Here is a 17,853-nt window from a genome sequence, read left to right on the forward strand (position 1 = left end):
CATTCTGAACTTATCATCCGTATCCCTATCCCTACCCATATATATGTACAAAGACAAGACAAATTTCATCTGCTCTTTAAGAATAAGTTGTCCCATCTTCATGACAACACATTCTTGATTTTTCATCCACCTTTATAAAGGCCAAATATAAAAGGCACCATATTTACTTGTTAATATGAAAAACTCGCTTATCGCTTATGTCTGTCTTATAATCCATGTGTTACTGGTCAACATGTCATTTTCTTCGCCTCAATCAAGATTACATATAATACTAAAACCATGCACAAGGATACTTAAATAGACCAAATTTACAGACTTCTTTATAAAATGCAACAACCAAAACACCTTGTAAAGATGTCCAGACAATAAGAGCCAACTAGTGTACATTAAACCGTAAAAGAGAGACAAATAAGTTTTCATACTGGAAAAATAATATATAACATACTTAGAGTTTGCCCACTGGATTAGAACTCCTGGGCGTTAAAACGACACCAGACCCTACAATCATGTACATAAGGCATGGTTCCAAACAAGAACACTGAAGCAAGTTTACAAAAATAGGCAATTTGTCAAAAAACTAATTAGTTCCAGAAAACTAGTTTTTTGAAAATGAAAAGTAATTGTACCATATATATTTTATTATACGAAACATTGCCCGTTTGTAATGTGAAAGTTGCATATAGAACAAACAGTTAAAAAGGAATGCATATCCAAACCTAGTAACTTCAGAAAGCTTTAGTTAGTTTTAGATTTCAAATAGTGAATACATTCCTAAAAATAACTTTTAAATATCTGTACTGAACTTGAAACCAAAAATTGACTAAAGTTTTCGAATACTTGAACCAATCCAGAATGTAGAGTATTTCTCCCCTGTAGAGTTTAGGCTCTGGCTAAAATATTACATACACATGAAACACGAATATAGGGTGGACAACCTTGTATCCTAAAAGTTAGTTGGACTTATCTCAAGTAATTGGGAGAAATGATTGTTATCTGCTCTCCCCAGATTTCAGTTCCCAAAAGTGACCTGTTAAGCTCATATCAAGTATATGTTGTGCAGCCTTTGAGCTTTGAGAAATACCTTAGCCTTGCCTTAAGTTGGAGGGCTGGATGTTCATTACATGGCCAAAAATAAAAAAATTTACAACAAAAAACCAACAAATATAAGACCAAGTGATAATAATAATAAAACAAACAACCACCTTAGTATCCTCAACACACAGCTAAGAAACATACATGTGAATGCACTTGAAACTAGAAAGAGACAGCAGAAACTTTAGACAAATAAGATAGACGAGGACAGTTGACACAATCAAATATGCAAAGCAATGGAAAACAATAAATTCTCACCAATCGCATAACATGCAACCTCTACCAGTGAGACATTTGAGACAAAAAATAAAATGGCATTACCTAAATGCTCCCAGACAAACTTTTCATCCAGACACAACCTAAAAATGAAAATTGCTTGTAAATTATGGTTTTAATAAAATGTAGCATGGACAAAAACCTTTGATCCAGACATGCAACCACAAACGGAAAATTGCTTGTAAGTTATAGCTAATAAAATGTGGCATGGACAGAATCTGGACCATGCTATCCAGTTTGAAACAAATCCGTTAATGGAATTAGATAGACAAATATTTTTTTAAAGAAAACTTTACAAAAACAACTCCATGTCATTGCTTACAGTGACAACAATTCACATGTACAGCAACATACAAATCACAACTTCCATGTACAATAAAGCTAGCTATCACGACTACCTATCATTTAGGTCAAGCTAAAAGCTTTGCCCAGTAACATAAAATTAAGTTAAATGAATTGTTTTCGTTTGATCCTCACAAAACTAGCCATCTAAATTTGATTGGCTACATACTAACCAGCAATTCATGACCTCTCATGTATCATGACAGATCATTGCCCTGCATTGTAACCATATGATGATGCTGCATCTGAGACTGCTGAAATATCCAGAAAAGCTTTTATCAGATTAAGATTAAGCTACAGTTTCCTCCTCAAAATATTTGAAAGATGTATACCCTTTGGTTAGTACAAAATTGCAGTTAAAGAAGAAAAACATATAGATGAAGCATTACGTGATATAAAACTATACTCTAGAGATTACACAAAGTCTCTACTGAGAATTTCGTGCAAACCATGTTGCTAAACAGCACTTCAGAAGAGACACAGGTTACCTGGAAACGTTCTATAACTAAATCACAATTTCCTACAATAGTTTAACTTGTAATACAAACATACTCAGACCTTTCCTATACAAAAGTTGGGTAACCTAAAATACATGTAAACAGTATCCTTTAAACATAATCGAAAACTAGTTTCATGCTATGTTGCACAGGGACCCGTCCCCCAAAAAAATACTCACGTACCCCTACGTCCCCACATTCCGGGGACTTTTGGACCCTTAGGAAACATCCCCAAACTGTTGGGGACTCCATCGGGGACAGATTTCAGGGATGTTTTTGGCATATTTCAAGGGTTTTCTGGGCAGATTTCAGGGATAATCCAAGCACAGAGCTTCAGCTTTGACAATCATGGATATTGATGATTGAACAATATGATCATTTTTGGAATACATTGAATCTAAATTTTTTGTACAAGTTGCAGCTCAAAACATGGGTTTTGTATGATGGGTTTCATTTTGGATTTCTAGTGATTTAGATATTAGATTTTCAATGGTAAAATTACAAAAATCACCATCCATGTTAATAAAACAGAAAATACAAAGTTTTAAAAGGATGATCATTGTGGTTATTTTTCTTGTTCTTTCTTAGGATCATCTCAACTTTTACATATTGTATGTGGGTTTTGAGGACTCAATCAAGTTCAGTGCTTCCATCATCCCAACCTCAAGAATTGTGAAAACAATCAGATAGTTGTGAATTGGATTGAGTACTAAATGTTTAAATAAATTCCTATTCAATCCTCTTCTGAATCTGAAATATGAATTTAATATCATTAGAAAACCAAATTATTTTATAGTGGTTTTCAACATAGCTATAAAAGTTTGCAAAATTTATTGAAACGGGAATGCCTTTTGTGTTTAACATAATCATCATTAACAAGAAATATGAGGAAAAAAACTAATATAAAGACAGTTCTCCTTGATAGATTGTTCATGGACCTTATTACATATTTAAAGTAGTTACACTTAAGTTTCCTAAGGCACACTTAAGCTCATGTCTAGTGGCCAATAATGGAATGTCACTCAACCCCTTTTCAAATTGTAGGAGATTTTAAGTGTAAAGGTTGTACATAATACCAGCTTGAAACAACTACAAGTGTTAATATTAAATTCTGTATATGTATTGCCGTCCCCAACCCCCCGTCCCCTGAAACTTTGGGGGTGCACTCTAGCCGTTACGGGGACTCGTCCCCCTCGTTCCCCCATCCCCAAAACCAGTGCAACATAGGTTTCATGCTGTACATCATAGAACTGCAGCTCTATAAAAAATGAATTTGAATACAAACATAGTCACACCTTTCATGCTCAGGAGAATGGCAAGTTTTGACCAGCCACCAAGTCAATACTTATCTCATGCACGAGTGATTTTTTGAAATAATTTTTTGTTGCTCTTTAATACTGTCAAGTATACCGAGTGCGAGTATGGCAGGTATGACAAATCACCTGCCCTCACATGTACTCGTCAAGCACAAGTATGTAACTATGTTACTTGTGAGCCAAATCCTCTATAACTAAAGTAATACTGCACACAATGAAAAACGACAATGTCTATAACACCAGTCCAGCACCCTATCTCATAAACCCAAAAGAATAGGTGCATTTACAATGCATAAACGGAAATTTTTCCAACGTGGTCTAAATGTTAGTCACTAGCAACTTCTGTTGCATATTATTCTACCTCCTAGTTAAAACATAACAGGACTATTGAACCAACAATTAAAGTGTTTCCCAGAAAAATAGAAAAAAAAAAAGTCTCTTACCCTGCCCCCATCTTCAAAGAATGAGCAAATAATAACCGTGAAAACAGAACTATAATTGATTAACCCAATATTTTCTCAACTAATTGCGGGACGCATGAAAAGAAAATCCAGCAAATGAGCAAAGGAAACAGAGAAAAAAAACCCCAAGGGGCAAGCAGGATTCATGCTTGTGCACAATTACCAATAACCAAGGGAAAGGAATTGTGGGGTTGCTTCATAGATTTGTGTAAAGCCTTTCAATGCAAAGCCTCAGAAGAAGCTAAGGGAAAGACTCGCAGAAATGGGAGTCCTAAACAAGTGCAGAGTTGTGGTACAGAGATTAGATGAACATGTCAATGCAAAAATTGCAAGCCAGCAGGGGCTATCAGAGAGCTTCAACAGCATTGTAGTTGTAAAACAAGGCTTCACCATCTCCCCAGCCTTGTTCAAGTCCTAAAAAAGTGTATAGCAGTAGTATACAGGTTATATGGACGCATCAGCACAAAAATTACAACCCAGGAGGGAATGCCAGAGAGCTTCAACATGATTGTAGGGATAAAACAGGGCTTCACCATCTCCCCAGTCTTGTTCAAGTTGTACATTGATAAATTAGAGTGGATCAATGAAAAAAGGAAAGAAGTGTATTCACAGAAGGGACTATTAAAATAAATAACCTACTCTATCCAGATAATGCCATCCTCACAGCAAAGACACTATGCAGTGTCAACGCAATAATTCCCTAATGAGTGAAGCAATACAGAGGCTGATAATGTACGGGTAAAAAATGGCCAAACAAACAGAAAAAGAACTTGTGGAAAAGAAGAAACACATGGGAGTTCCAATGCAGAAAAATGTTCGAAAGCTGGAATATAGTGGAAGAAAGATATACACTAGAGAAAATGGATTTGAAATCAACCCAGAGGAGGCTTGGTACAAGGATAGCAAATACAAAGAAATGCAAAGAAAAACAATAGTATTCGATAGACAAATTCAAACCTGCACGTGAAATCAACGTACAAGAATACCTGAAATAAACATTAAACAGACCCAACTAAGAACAAGCTCATATAGGTTAAGATGTGAAATGTGAAGATGGAAGGAAACCAAGGAGGAATGAGAATATAGAACTTGTCAGGTGTGTGGAACAGGTAGAAACAAAGCAACACTTCCTATTCCATACAGCCACATAAGCAGTCAACATCAGAAGACAACAGCTGGGACACAGAATTCCAGCACGCACAGCTAGAGAACACTTCCAAAAAGGCATCAATGATGATGCACCCTTACAGACAGGTTGACATACGCCAACACAACCATAGCAGATGAACCCCCAAATCAACACTTCCTTACTCCATTGTGAACCATCCATCCACCACATTAGAATGTGGTTTGGTATTAGAAGACATCAGCTGAGAATCAAAAGTCAACAATACAGATCTCGAGGACATTGCACCTCAGAAACAGGTTGACACAAGCCAGTACACAACCAAAGCAGATGAGTAGCACAGCACTCTGTTTTCAACATTGTTTTCCCCATATATCTCCTCTCTCCCATCCATATTCTTGCATTTCAGTGTTGTCACTTTTGTGTGAAGGAACGCCACACTATGTGCCCTTTTCATCCCATAGATCAATTTTCTTCATAAATTTTTAACAAATCTATTGTGTTATTGGTCATTTGAAGCACAGATTTCCTATTCAATAATTATTAGTCTCAATGAAATGCACACCTCTTGATTTTTGTCCAACTGATAGAGAAAAAGGTTTTGAACTGGTAAGGTTCTATATCCACTTTTGTTTTATTTGTGCCTAAGAAGAGAAACGTGATTCACTGTTTCTATGAGCTCCTGACCTCACGTGATTCACTGTTTCTATGAGCTCCCGACCTTACGTGATTCACTGTTTCTATGAGCTCCTAGCCTCACATGATCTAAATTATAGCCACCAGTAGACAAACGTCTAGACTCTAGAGACCTCCTTGAAGGCAGAAGAAGAAGACCCATGGGTCATTAACAACTTTTGATCTTGTTTTAAACTTTTCATGTAGAATTTAATCCATACTGCGTTTCCATTTCCAAGTCTCGTTCTACTATCACAATCCAAGTTTAAAATACAGGCCCTTTGTATGTTATATTAAAGTTGAACTGTGATCTTATCTGCTTATCTTTCTCATACTCAACAATGTCAACCACCTGATCATCCTCCTAAAATGTAAGCCATTTACATATATCTTCACATTCAATTATCTTCCTTAACATTTGTGCTCTCATCCTACTCACGGTTATGCAAAACACCTGATCATTTCTCCCTTAAATATATATAAGCACAAAATGTGTATCTACACCCCAAATCTACTAAACAATAGTAGATATTAGAAAAACTCGAAGGTGAAAACCTCAATTGTTTTTAAACCTTTAATAAATTTTAATAAATATAGAGGCTTGCATAATTGCATTCACCTTTTCGTTGATCCCTCTTGAGTCTCAATAGATCCAAACTTGATAGATACATTGGCTTTTTGTACAATAATCTAAGTCAGCTGGTCTGTGTTCATATTCAAATTCAAGAAAATGGTATTAAAAAAAGGTTCCCCAATTTAACAAATATTTGGTCAAAATGTAAAGACCAAATACAAATATTTTTAACTTCAAATTTGATACAAAATTTTGTCAAGTTAATTGTAAGGACCCAAAACATGCATACATGTATTGGTTCTGTTTTTATAGTTTTTGATTTACCAAAAATGATGAAAATGACATTTATTTTCCAACATATAAAATTTTGCATCTCTGATTAGATTCAACATTTAATTTGCCACAATGAAATTGGACATAATCCAGGTTTAAGGAAAAGCTCCATAGACTGACTAAGACAATAAGGTAATTAAAAAGAAGATGTTGGCTGCTTTTTTCTATTTTATTTTATTAGCACTACGCAAGCATGCATGCACACAAGGATCACTACCACCCCACATTCTATAGAACCTTACTTCTCTTGGTGCATCTTTAATGCTTCATATTTTTCTCTCAAAATATAACTTAGCCTTATAGTCATCACTAAAACAAAGAGCAATGGCTGCCAAGTTGAATTTGGACAACCATGTAATTCCAAGCAAACACAACAAATACAGGATCATCAACACTTAGGTTTCATCTTAATAAAAGATCATGTCTGCTTATCATTACGAAATCTCAAATAGGAATTTCAATAATGCAGATCAAGTAGCCAACTCGACATCAATGTTGCTAGACAAGTGGCAGCAGAAGAAAACTTCAATCCTATACTGATCCATCTCTGCAAAAATTGGGAAGTTTCAAGACAATGTATAATAGATTGATTGCATGGCAATCATGTTGATAAAACCTTCCAAGGAATAAGACCACAGCAGTCAACAAGAGTGTCGTCATACTTAATACAGTCAAAGAAGGGTCAACAGCAAAAGTGAATTGACAGACCTTCATAACTTGCATTGGTTCTTTATCCTTCATCCAACCGTAAAATTTTAGACCAAGGTTAACATTTTGAAGGAAAATCAAGAAAAGTCACATGGTCTTGTGAAATAAGATTTACATTGCTACCATTAACTATGACGCAACAGTTTTGCAAAAACAAAACATTCTTGTCTAAAGTGAAGTAGTTAGTGATGATTAAGACTAACTGTGGGTTTAGAATTGTTTTTCCATTTTTTGTTTTGAATTGTTAGAATTACCGTGCTTAGTAGCAGAGGAATTCCCACCATGGATTGGGAGGTCCACAACAGCCACTTATGTAACTGGGATTGTTGACTATAATCATTTTAACCTTCTCCTGCCTTTTGCTCATCCACTGAATGTGTTGAGAACTCTTCGCTTAAGACATCCCTCATTAGAATGGCCATACCATTAGTGATAATTACAGTATTCTCGTAACATTTCCATTATCATTACATTTGCTTTTAGGCAAACATTTAGACTTATGGGTATCTTTGTCACGCCTTGTAAACAAATGAAGATGACTAGGGGAAGGAGCAGGAGAATAGGGATGAGAAAATTCAAAACATCCACCCAGAGGAGCTTGAATTGTTGTCAATGATGCTCCATCTTTAGGGGTCACTTCTGTAACTTGCTTTCAATATGCAAGGCAAGCCAGAAAGCCTTGCTCCAATGAACTGAGTGCATGCAAAGTCCATCTTGTGTTGAATATGAAACAAAAGACACTCGATAAAATCGAAACATTCATCCCCAGCAATGAAGTTTTCAATATACTGATGAACAATCAGTAGTCAACACTTAGCAAATTTTCCACAATTTGTGCTGTTGTACCAAGCAAATCTTCCACAATTTTTGCTATTGTACCAGAACTAGATCTTGGACCTATGCTAAGATGTGAGGTGTTTCCACTGCAAGACATCAAGCAGCATGCTTAGCATTTAGAGCTGACAAACTTGAGAAACACCTTGACCAGGGAGAAACAGTCAGCAAGAAACAGAACAAAAAATAATAATAATAATAATAAGTTAATAACTCTAGAAGGTTATAAATAGGAAACCCTAAGGCCTACCTATCACTATTTGCACAAAATCCCTCAAGTCCTAGCCTGTCACATTTTTGCATTTAGCAACAGTTAAAAGCACATTACAGCAATGAAAGGAGGGGTTTTTGTAGTTGCAAGACACAAGACCTACAAAATGGAAGTCACATGAAAAAAAGGCCCTTTATCCATCCTTTCCTCAGGAACAAGAAACCCAAAATATTTTCTCAGTTTTTTATATTTTTCTCCAACGACCCCAATGACTCGCTTCACTTTCCTTAATTTGGAAAAAAAAGAGAAATATACAGTAGCAATGATCAAGAATCCCAGAGACAAAAATGGAGGAAGATGTGGTGATTCAGAAAATGCCAAACTTTCACCATCAACTTGACTCACCACTCTACCAAATCTCAGGCAGAAGCTTCTTGCACATTTCACAAGCACCCTTATATTAGCTCATATACTCAATTGAAAGTACATTTCCTTCGGCTGCCTAAGTGTGTAAGTAAGCAGAGACTTTAGGAACCCTTCAAAGAGAACAAGAAGGAACTGATCCAGAAAAGATAAATCATAAAAGTAGCATGCCTCCTTTACCAACACCAATCCATTGTTTAAAATCATTAACAATGGAGAAGATTACCGACAGCAATCCATTGTGTAAAATTGTTAAGAATGGAGAAGAGAAGAATATGATAGCATAGTTCCTCATTGCATTTATGCACGTGGCATTTAACAAAATAAGGAGGGCAATGCAGACCTTGAGATCTAAAACCAAGAAGCTCCCTCATAAAAAGAGCTAAACACCTCTAATCCACGTACTGAAACTTGAAAGAATGTAGAGAGGGACCCATTTCAGTCTTAATAACGACAGCAAAACCTCCATTGGATCTCACATAATAAATGAAGCATCTAAAGATGAGGTGATCCTCTAACTCTATCTTATGCAGCTAACAAAGCTGGCAGATCCTATCTAAATGAGGAAAATGATTGATTTTGAGCCAGAGCCAATGGCCAAGCAAAACCCAAGAGTATGAAGTGCTCCTTGTACAAATCCATCATAGTGCTAAGGCCCACCGGAGGAGAAGTAATGTACTCTATCTATAAATGTCATCTAAAATAAATTATAATCCTATTCAAGTCCTGCTTAGATGCCAAGAGGACAAAGTTTCAGGGACTAATAATGGACTAATACAACCAAGCCAACTAGTACAAAGTAAGTTTCAAGATTCTAACTGATAATACTCAGTTTGTCAAAAAAGGAATTTGTCAAGAAAGAAAGGTGAAATTCGTCTAGCTTGAGGCATGCTTATATCTAGAACCATACACCTTCAATATAAGAATCAAGAGGATTTAAACCACCGAAATTAACTAAAGAGAAATTTAAACCAAATTTAAACATTTAAAAGAACAAATTAATAATAATAAAAAAAAGATCATGTGCCATACTATTTATATCAAAACAAGCTCACCAACTAGCATCCTATTTGACAATACAAAGAACAAAAAACTCAAAAGACAACGAGTTCATCAATCCAATAACAGTTTCCAAGAAAACTAAGAACAACAGTATAGCTACTTAAGAGATACACCAAGTTTATGCAACAAAGCTACCTAAAGTGTTTATTCACACCATGCATCAAAAATCATTCAAAAAGGGGAGTATATATCTACCTGCATATTTGGAATCCCTTGATGTACATTTGACTCTTTCTTTCCATATTGGTCTACTCCAGATTTTGAAGATCCCTTATTGTCACCCTGTTAGATACAATGTTGTCACTTTATTTGAAAATAGTAAAATAAGCAATTATATGAATTAGTCCTATAATGGTTGTCATTGTAAGCAATGTTAGTATTTAGTACATGTTATATTTCCCAAATCCTGACGTCATACCACCAGTCCTAATCTGAGTGTACTTGATGCTTCGATATAATATTAAAATATTACTGTTGGAAGCCTATAAATAGGCATCTCTACTACCATGATTGGAAAGTTTATTCTTTTGTAAGCTATCAATTTCCAATAGAAAATTTTCCTTCCATTACATTACGCATTATGTGTGCATCTTCTAAGTTTTTGTCCATTTCTTTCTGTATTTGTGAATGTATGAATGTCATTTCTAATTCTTTCTATGGTAGCATAAATATATTTCACCTTGGTACATAATGATATTTTACCTTGCAACAGAATTATATTTTACCACCAGAATTTTTTTAAACATCAAGCAAAGAAAAAGAAAAAAAAAATTAAGTATTGTATTGCATAGCTAAGTTAGGTAAGAATAAATTTTATATCAAGGGTTCTACATCCATGCACTACAAACCTATACTCTAGCAGAGTACCTTTCAGTAGGTGCACAAATTTTGATGCATCCCATTCTATTGGTTATTGTGTTTTATTTTATTTGTTCTCATTTGTCCTTCAGATGAGTGAAACAACCATCACGCTTAGAGAAGTTATATTGTTGAAGACATTCCAAATCTCTTAACTTACTTGGAAATGGGATTAGTTAATTTTGAGGTGAATCCCAAATTTTTGTAGAGTGATTGGAATCCGGGCACATTTAACTTTATTTTCTATTTGCATTCTACACATTAGTGCTCAACAATAGTTGGGTTTGTGCTCTGCAAGTTTGCTTCTCATCATTATTTCCAACTCCTGAGGACCAATTTTATCTGACTTAAATTGAGCACTATTATGTTCTAATTGAATAAATAAACTCCAAGATATTTCAGATCTCATAACTTACTTGGAAATGAAGTTTGTTAATTTGAGGTGAATGCATTTACCCTATTTCTTTTATTTCTGTTTTAAAGATTAGTATTCAACAATAGTTGGGTTTGTGCTCTACATATGTATTTCTCATCATTTTTTTACAAAAACTGGAAAATTTTATTATAATATAAAAGCTGTGACCAAATTCAAGAGGGAGAAGTACAGCAGAAGAGACACCCAGTGTCTTGCCCCAAGGGAAGATTAAACAAAATATTTTTCTTCTTACTAGACCAAAAAATTCCGATTTTAACCAAAATCCGTGGCTATGGAATGTCTTGATAAAACTCATGTCCATCAACTATCAGTTACCCTAATTTTTACATGTGTCGAGATTCGCGTCTGTGTCTGGCAGTCTGCCTGTTCATTTTTGGCAGAGGTATAGAACCATTCCACTGATTCAAACCTTGGTTCAAATTCAAAATTTACCTGAGCCAACTCATTGTCCTTTGGAGTTGCATCATGAATCATATGCCTGACAATAGCTGTAGAATCCCCAAGGTAGAATCCCCAAGGTCTGTCATTGGTGTACCAATGACAGACCTTGGAGCAGGGCATATGTTTCTGCCTGGTGGTGTGTCACATGACTGAGGCTCCATGCAAAACTATAATCATTATTTTCAACTCCACATGACCATTTTCACTTGACTTGGATTAAGAACTCTTTACAAAGGAGGCATGATTTGAACACCGCTCTCATCTGTTCTCCTAAAAACATGTTGTATACCATCTTTTCCTGTCACTTCTCTCAAGGCCTGACCTGGACACTGATTCCATGTTCTCCCACACCTCCATTCTCTATGATGTCCCTGTTCAACCCCTTATCCGAGTTGCATCCCCCCTCCCCCCAGTTGCTACTTATTTCCATACCAAGCCATCCGAGAGGCAATCAAAGTTCCAACAAAGCAACAAACAAGAAATGGCCCAAGCAGAACTCTTCGAACACAATCTTCATACTCTTGATGATCACTTGAAGCTTTCTAAGAAGATAGAACTGAGACACCTATAAGCTAAAGGGTAGGCTGGTTCAAGCCAGGTATCGTTTTCCAGAGAACAAAAACATTTATCCAGAATTTCTAATAAAAACGACCTTTTCAATGAAAATGGAGCGAGTTGATCCCTTGACCATTCTGTGAAAACGACTTGCCTAACCTCACAAAAGACTAAAGATTTGGTGTGTTTCACTCAATCTTTGCCTTCTATCACAACAATATGCAGATTTTCCTGTTGGTTCTCAGGATGACAGTGATCACAACACACAATCTGCCTTTTTAGGTGTTGCAGATAAATGCAGAAAAGATGTTCAAAATCCATAGTGGCTATTCTAACTATCCTCGTCAAAGCAGTGTCTGTGGCTCTTTCACTCGAGATGAGCCAACAGATGAGATGGATTCAAATATTAATCTATTCATGAGTCGATTTATAGTTCATAAATTGAACAGCAAACATTTGGATGCTTGCTTTGTTGCAAACTCAGTTATGGATATAAACCATGCTATTGAGGATAAATTCACCATAAAGGCAGCATAGATAGTGGTTATCCTAATGATCCTCGTCAAAGCAGTGCCTGTCACTCTTTCACTCCAGGTGAGCCAACAGATAAGATGGAATACAAATATTAGTCTATTCATGATCGATTTATCGTTTATAAACTGAACAGTAAACATTTGGATGTTTGCTTTGTTGTAAACTCTGTTATGGATATGAACCATGATATTGAGGATAAATTCACTATAAAGACAGCATTGTCTAAAGCCACGAAATAACTAAAAGCCAAAACATCGGACCAAATGGCCTCGACAGAGTGCCATATCATGCGGCTGCCAGCATAATGCTCACATCAGGAGGCTGTATATCCTCGAGGCCAGCCCAATTTTTGTTATGAATATGATTTTTTTTTTAATTTTATAATTAGTATGCTTTATATATATATATAATTAGAAAACTCTAGAAATGCTTCATATTACCAAAACTTGAGAGAATTTCCATTACTCGTCATGAACTTTTTTCATTTCGCGTTCCACAGTTTGCTAACATAGTTTCTAAAAATCACAGTTTTCTTTGTTCTTACACCATTTTTATGGTTTGTTTTCTTACATTATTTTAAGGAGACGTCCCATGGTTCAGCCCGGACTAAGTTGGCGAGATCGAACCTGAGATAGGTCAGACTGAACCTCCAACTATGTTTATTTCTATTCTAACCAGCATTGCAAACCCTTGCAGACTAGTTCAAGCAATTGTACTAGCACACAATAACGGTTCTTTAAAAATAGCAATCTACGCAAATCCATAAAACAAAACGTGCACAAGCTTAAAAAAAGATACGGAAGAGGAAAAATCTTACCTCCGCCTGAAGTAAAAGACGCGCGTTTGAAACCACGGACAAAACAACACACGGCATTTTCCCCATCAGTCCCCGAGGTTTTCCAAAAAGAAAGAGCATACAATATTCTTAAATATTTACGAAGGAATGCACAACTTTACTTCATCTTTGAGTCAAAAATAACCGAAAGAACCGGCTTTACCTCTCTGTACATGAGCAAGTAAACCTTCAAGGGCTCGATATAATCTTCAAACCCTAGCGTGCTCATGGCCCAGAGCAAGTCATCGCCGTTGATTGTCTTCCTCTTTTCTCGCTGGCATTTGTCACTGGCCCTGCCGCCTCCGGTCAAAGAACCAAACAAGCAAACAAACGCAGACAAAAACAACATCTTCTTGTCCGAGAAACCCTAATTAGAAGAAGCCCTAATTAAAGTAGAAAGAAAAGAAAGTAAAGCAAAAGGATACTCGCTGGTGATGAAGCTGATAAACTCCGAGACACACTCCTGCACGGTCTCCTTGGCGTCTTTAGCGATCTTGCCGTTGGCCGGCAGCGCCTTCTTCATGATGCGGCTAATGTTGGCGATGGGTAGGAACCTGTCCTGCTCCCGCACGCTGGACTGGGGGCTTTGTTCCCCAGAACGAGGACTTTCCTGGCTGCCCGGGCTGCCAGCTTCCGCCATATGACCAGGGACCTGGGATACAGCAACAGAACCCTGCGAAATGCAGCCATGGCCGCCGGGGCCGGGGAGCTCAGTGGCGACAGTAACAAGAAGAAGAAGAATAAGAGCAATTTGCCTATGGAATTCAAATATTATCAAAAGAGAGATTTGCTTACCGCGCTTGGAAAGCTGGAGGGATTTAAGGGCTTCCTTTGATAAGATCAGATCGGACGCTGGAGATAGAAGGAGGAGAGACGACGACGGAGATGAAGCCGTTGAGAGATCCTCTGTGTATCTTCACCGTTCGTTCGTTCGCTCAAATCCCCTTTTTTAATTTTTCGCTTTTGCCAATCACCTCCCACCCTCTCGCTGCCTTTATTTTATGGCCGCTCGCCTTATCCCCTCCGCCGATTTTAGATTATCTAAAATTATTTCTTCTTCTGCCGAATCCAGGTCGAATCCCCTAGTTTTCCTCCGCTGCCTTGCTTCTATTTACGGAAAGCGACTTGTGAAGACATGTACGACCTGGTCAAACTTCAAACCAAAGTGCACTCACATGGTATAGTTAATTTTCATTATTAATGTACTTGAGGTGTAATGGTTTGAATGGGTGTGAAATAAATTCCACAAATAAAATTAAAAAAAAATACATATATATTCTTAATGGTGTGACTCTTTTTGATATTTGAGTTTATAGGTTATTGATATATCTTGATGGTGGGTTGTTGGATATACTCTTGGGTATGATGGTCGTAAATTAATTTGATCTCAAGGCTAGGATTCCTCTTAATTATAGATTTATTAAATGTTGAGAGGGATCAAATCTCTCAAGGTGGAAACGATTTTTTTTCTAGTGCAAAATTTGAGTAAAGATTTACACCTAGAGAGATTTGATTATTCTCCATAATAAATTTAAGATGGATCTAGGTTGGTTATATATATATATATGTCATTGGCAAAACCTAAAGCCCAAAAATTGTCAACTACAAATTGACTCTATGACCTCAATTTTTAATTTAATTTAATTTTTATGTTTATGTTTATGTTATGCCTTTAAATATGCTACATTTTAGAAGAATACTATAGGAAAAACCATGGGTTGTCAAAACTCGAGTTTGAAAACTGCTAATGTTTACATAATATTACTATGTCTCTTCCTTACTAAATTGGAGAATGCTTCTCAGTGCAATGAATCACTAATTTCTCATAATTAACCAAAAAAAAAACTTTAATTGGTTTATTAAAACTTTACAAATGAAAATGTCTTTTAAATGGAATTACGATATTTTTAAGATAAAATACCTTAACAATGACATCATCAAACTCACTTTGATTTTTGTGGGTCCATACAATCATACACTAGCAACTTCTTCTCTCTATGTATAAGAAAGCAAAGTAATTTTCAATGCATAATCATTTTCACATCATGTAATTATTATTCCTACATCAACCTCCTCTCACGTAATTATTATTCCTACATCGACTTCCTCTCATTAGACCACCCTTAGTTCCTAGTTTTTTTCATGGTTTTAAGGAAAATGGCCTTATTTCTTAGCAACCATATGCCCCATGCAATAAATATAGCCAAGGTACAAAGATGATTATATTTTTCGCCCATATGTATATCGTTTCTGCAAAGGTGATCGACGTCAAATTTGCTTTGATACTCAAGATTTGGAGAATAGAAGACCAAATTTCCTAAGCAAAAGTGTAGTTTATTAGAAAATGGTCAGAAGTTTCTTCGTGTTGTTTGCATAGGCCACACTTGCTAGGACCCTGAAATTAAAACCTCTTTTTTGGATGTTTTCCCAAGCCAATATTTTGTTGTGAAGGGTCAGCGAAGCGAAGCATCTTAACTTGTTTGGAATGTGCCATTTCCATATGAATCTATACCACCATCTATCAACTGATGTAACCTAAGAATTAGTTATCGCTTCATAGGTTGACCTAGTTGTAATCTTTCCAGCTGAGAAATCGTAGCTCCAAACTAGAGAGTCCCTATAATTGTTTAATCTCACTCCATTGAGATTGATCTCTTTGATGAAAAGGTTCCATTCCTTTGCAAATGAGCCAACCAATCCTAAGTTTGTTGAGGGCAGGCAATAACTTTATGAGGATTATGAGGAGTTCACTTTTTTTTATGTTATGTAGAGAGAAGAGTCCCTTTGATGCTAAAGATTGTCTTAATTACGAGGACAAATTATAGACATTGGCACCACCAATGAAGGGGTCATTATCAAGGATGACTTGTTTTCCATCTCCAACTTTCCAAGTTAGCCAATTGAAGAGACGGGGAAAGGAGGACATGAGAGCTTTCCAGACCATGGAGCCTCTTTTGAGAGGATTAATATCTTCTCCTCTAATCCAATCCACCACCTTTTGTCTGCTTAAATATTTCTCTTTTATGACATGGCTCCAAAGACCGTAACACCCTCCTCCCACATCTACCCAAGTAACCAGCCAACCGGGGTAAACATGTGACGAGAGGTTACTATGATTAGATTCGACCTCCTATGTGACCTTAAGGAAGTGGAATCGACAAAACAAGACCTTAAAGACCTCCCTTAGGTGCTTCAAGACCCCGGGAGCTAATCCACCACTCAAGGTGCCCAACACGTGAGTTAACCTAGCATTTCAATTAATTAAACCCAAAGTCGCTCCCATGACAAGGCATGCATGCGACTGTAAACCTATAGTCGCTCCCACAGTGCCTACAAGGGAGAGATTGCAGTCTCTCTCAACTAGTTCTATGCCAGAGACTACGAGATTTAAGCCACTTTTTTAGGGCTAGTCTCCAAACCAATGCCTAGAACTTGATGAGACTTCCCAAGACGATAAATGAAACCAAGGAAAAGCCTCTACCACAAAACTTGATCAAGGGCTTGACCTAACCAAGCCTAACCATGACAGATATTTTGTCAAACACTTAGTAAATATGTAATCTACATATGTAAATAACAGATCTGAGCATAGTTGTCTCATACTTATCTAAGATTCGCCATGAAGCATTGTTTCTTTATCACTTTAACTACAGTTTCATCCATTAGACCATAGATACATTGTTCATTCATATACAAGTAAAAACATGCTAAGAGCCATACATAGTTGTCGTCATAAACATACATATAACCAGCATAATAACGACATAAATATTAATGAGAGTATAGCCATATAGACCACATATAATCCATCAAAATACTCATAGAAATACAAGGAGAAATAACCTTTAATTAATGATGCAATAGACCAACCGGAGATGGGACTACCACATTCCACCTGACCATAGATTGGCTAAGCCAAGTCTCTCTTCAACCAATCACCCTCGTGCCATATTCCAAGCATGAATGTGGGACTCATAGAATACATTAAAAACACCAATCAATATGGATGCCACCAGAGTTCTCCACCTACACCGTGAGGAATTTGAGTGCCTTCTAGTCTCTCAGGCTTTACCGTGCATCCACAATCTGATCCAAGTATCACTAGGCCCTACATCAAGACATACCCTCCAAGATTTACTATGTATTCCATCTCAGAACCACTAGGCCTAATGGAGAGAAAATCCACCACTTGGCTTTACCGTATATCCTACCATTCACCGGCAAAGATTCCTAGTCCCACCGAGGCACACAATTTGGCTTTACA

The 17,853-nt window shown here is 36.6% G+C and overlaps 1 protein-coding gene across 2 annotated transcripts; it reads right to left on the reverse strand.

Moving 5' to 3' along the window:
- Positions 1-1,524: 1,524 nt before the first annotated feature.
- Positions 1,525-14,645, reverse strand: LOC149184510 (nuclear transcription factor Y subunit B-1-like). 2 transcript variants are annotated; one of them, XM_089417550.1, is made up of 6 exons: positions 14,385-14,645; positions 14,015-14,262; positions 13,753-13,882; positions 13,572-13,577; positions 10,126-10,212; positions 1,525-1,961 (listed from the first exon to the last, which is right to left on the reverse strand). In XM_089417550.1, the coding sequence occupies exons 2-6, from the start codon at positions 14,227-14,229 to the stop codon at positions 1,908-1,910; spliced, it is 492 nt and encodes a 163-aa protein (XP_089273676.1). In that variant the 5' UTR covers positions 14,230-14,262; positions 14,385-14,645; the 3' UTR covers positions 1,525-1,907. The 2 variants fall into 2 exon arrangements, 1 of the variants encoding a protein (XP_089273676.1); XR_016257267.1 differs by lacking the exons at positions 13,572-13,577; positions 13,753-13,882; positions 14,015-14,262; positions 14,385-14,645 and adding an exon at positions 13,325-13,485 and having other exon boundaries at positions 1,525-1,964.
- Between the last annotated feature and the right edge of the window lie 3,208 nt (positions 14,646-17,853).

Source organism: Pinus tabuliformis, chromosome 3_2 (genome assembly GCF_031772625.1).
Source record: "Pinus tabuliformis cultivar Carrire ecotype Pingquan chromosome 3_2, CPIR1, whole genome shotgun sequence".
In the NCBI taxonomy this organism is placed as follows: domain Eukaryota; kingdom Viridiplantae; phylum Streptophyta; class Pinopsida; order Pinales; family Pinaceae; genus Pinus; species Pinus tabuliformis.